Genomic DNA, 2,520 nt, shown 5'->3' on the forward strand with positions numbered 1-2,520 from the left:
GGTCCACCACTGAGTGAGCTGGGGGGGCCCTGTGCCCACCCTGGCTCGCCAATCAGTTGCAGGGAGACCCTGGGTGCCCCCCCAGACCCAGAAGGCACCAGTCGCCAAGCCAAGAAGGCATGCTCCCCGGCAGACCCAGAAGTGGACTGGAAGTGCTTCTGGTTCACTTCCAGGTCTGCTGCTGAGCACACTGGGCCCCCCGCATCCACCCCAGCATCCACCCACCATCTCAGCATCCACGAGCCACCTGGTACCTTGAGGTATACAGAAAAAACATTGAAAGCTGTGTCTAAGGCCCAATCGTCGAATCTCTCCAAATCAATTCGGAGGGTTCTGATTCGATCTGGAGAGAGTAAAGGGTCTCCTGATTCGATTTGGATTTAGAGATTCGGCCACCGAATCAGGCCGAATCTCTGCTGAATTGAATCAGTGACAGAAGCTTCACACAGCCCTACTTTATGTCTTGGAAGAGGGATTCTTGGATCAAATTATTGCTACTATTATACCAGTTCACCATACATTATAGCAATTCTCCTCTTACTTGCAACAGTATCACTCTTGGATATCAGTGGAGTTACACCAGAATACTTTTATAAGTGAGAGAACAATCACTTCCCAGTGCACAGTTGGTTCTTCAATCATATTTGCATAGTTACCTCCTTATAGGGATAGGGATTCTTATAAAGGCTTTATATCTCAGCAGTTCCCTGTGAAATTCTTGAAAGTGCTTGAATTTCCTTTTCACTTGCCATGTAAATTCCCCATGTGTCAACTCAATAGTGTAAACATTTGGACTTGGTACCTATAGGAAAGAACAGCACAACTTTCAAATGAGTAATAACTTTTCTAGGAATTTAACTAATCATTGGTTGAACTTTATGGTCATTTCTTATTTATTTTAATTACAGTCTGCATTAGATGCTAATCAGGACAAGCAAAGATATTACCTGTTAGAGTTATTTCAAGACCGCACGTTCATATTTTCTACAAACAATTAACTGATTTACAGGAAATTACTAGGATGAAAATTAATCACTAAGTAATATGTTAACACAATATTAGAAACGGGGATTTGGGAAAAGGGGAGCAGGGAGCAGGTTTAGGAGACAATATCTATCCAGTAACAGATATATATGTTCAGACCTTTGTTGTTGAGGTAAAACGCTCGACTTCCAACACTCTCACTCTAATCGGACACCCAGTTAGAAATGTCTGTATATGAGGCTCTTTGAATCCTTGAGTGTTATAAATTGTAGAGAATGGGATGCCCACTGCAAACAACCATGGAAAATAGCAATTAGTTTAAAGACCATTTTAAACTATGAATAAGAATGTATTAGCAAAAAGATAATGTAACAAGTTAACACAGTTTACTGCAAACCCTAAATTCTTGTCTTACGTTTTGCAAAAAATACCAGCCATTTTTTAACCAATTACACCAAAGTTCACATACGTTCACATTATATAACCTGACTTAAAGAATTCAGATGCCAGGTACAACACTTCCTGGTGACAAAATGGGGTCAATGGTTGATTAAGGACACATAGTGGAACTTCAGCAGTTAGCATTTTGCTAACCAACACATTTCATAATTCATGCAAAGACTTCCTCAGCAAAGATACTGAGAAAGATACTGCTGTACTAAGGTCTTGGCTAAGACTTCATCAATATTACAAAATACTATGGTTCTTCAGCTATCCCTCAATATGAGAATGATGTTTGCCGGGGGGTGATTATTGTTGAGTTTTAAGGTGGCTGAGGATTTCAATCCGTGCTCTGCAAGTTTTTCCACAGATATGACAGGTGGTGCCAGGGGTGGGGTGGGGTGGGGGTGGGCACAGCTGTCAGCCAGGGCGTTGTGCTTTCCTTCCTCTTCTGCCATTTTTTGGCTTCCTGAGCAAGACGGTTGTCTTTGAAATGGGCTGTAGCTTGATGTATGGTGCAGCACCACTGAGACCTGTTGCCAGCCAGCACCTCCCACTTTGGAAGGTTGATACTACCCTTCTTAAAGTATGCTTCCAGGGTGTTCCTGTAGAGCTTCTTCTGTCCTCCACCGATCCTCTTACCATGACTAAGTTGAGAGAAGAGGACTTGCTTCAGGAGACAAGCGTCAGCCATCCGCTCATGGTGGCCATCCCAGCAGAGTTGATGTTTCATGATCTTTGCCTCGTTGCTTGTTATGTTAGCTACAGAGAGGATGCTGGCATTGATGCAGTCATCTGCATGCATCCCATCTAATGGAAAGGATCTCCCCAAGGCAACCGTGAGGGAACCATTCCAGGTGCTTAAGATGGCTTCAATATCAAGGAGCACATTTGTGAGGGGCCGGCATCAGAAATGATGCTCAGGGGCAATCAGCATGGATTTATTAGGGGGAGATCATGTCAGACCAACCTGATTGCCTTCTATGATCAGGTCACAAAGGCCATGGATGCAGGTGTCGCGGTGGATGTAGTCTTTCTGGACTTCAGCAAGGCCTTTGACACCGTCTCTCACCCCATCCTAGTTAAAAAACTAGG

General features: G+C 43.7%; 1 protein-coding gene across 3 annotated transcripts in view; it reads right to left on the reverse strand.

Annotated features, from left to right (window-relative positions):
• PLD1 (phospholipase D1) overlaps positions 1-2,520 on the reverse strand; it is a 133,200-nt gene that overhangs the window by 90,874 nt on the left and 39,806 nt on the right. For all 3 annotated transcript variants that reach the window (XM_019503303.1, XM_019503302.1, XM_019503304.1), the window contains exons 3-4: positions 1,144-1,271; positions 657-802 (exon numbers count right to left, since the gene is read on the reverse strand). In XM_019503303.1, coding sequence (XP_019358848.1) covers positions 657-802; positions 1,144-1,271 — 274 coding nt within the window. The remainder of the gene's footprint in view (positions 1-656; positions 803-1,143; positions 1,272-2,520) is intronic.

The sequence above is a fragment of the Gavialis gangeticus genome, unplaced genomic scaffold, assembly GCF_001723915.1.
Source record: "Gavialis gangeticus isolate Ggan-Ray unplaced genomic scaffold, GavGan_comp1, whole genome shotgun sequence".
Classification (NCBI taxonomy): domain Eukaryota; kingdom Metazoa; phylum Chordata; order Crocodylia; family Gavialidae; genus Gavialis; species Gavialis gangeticus.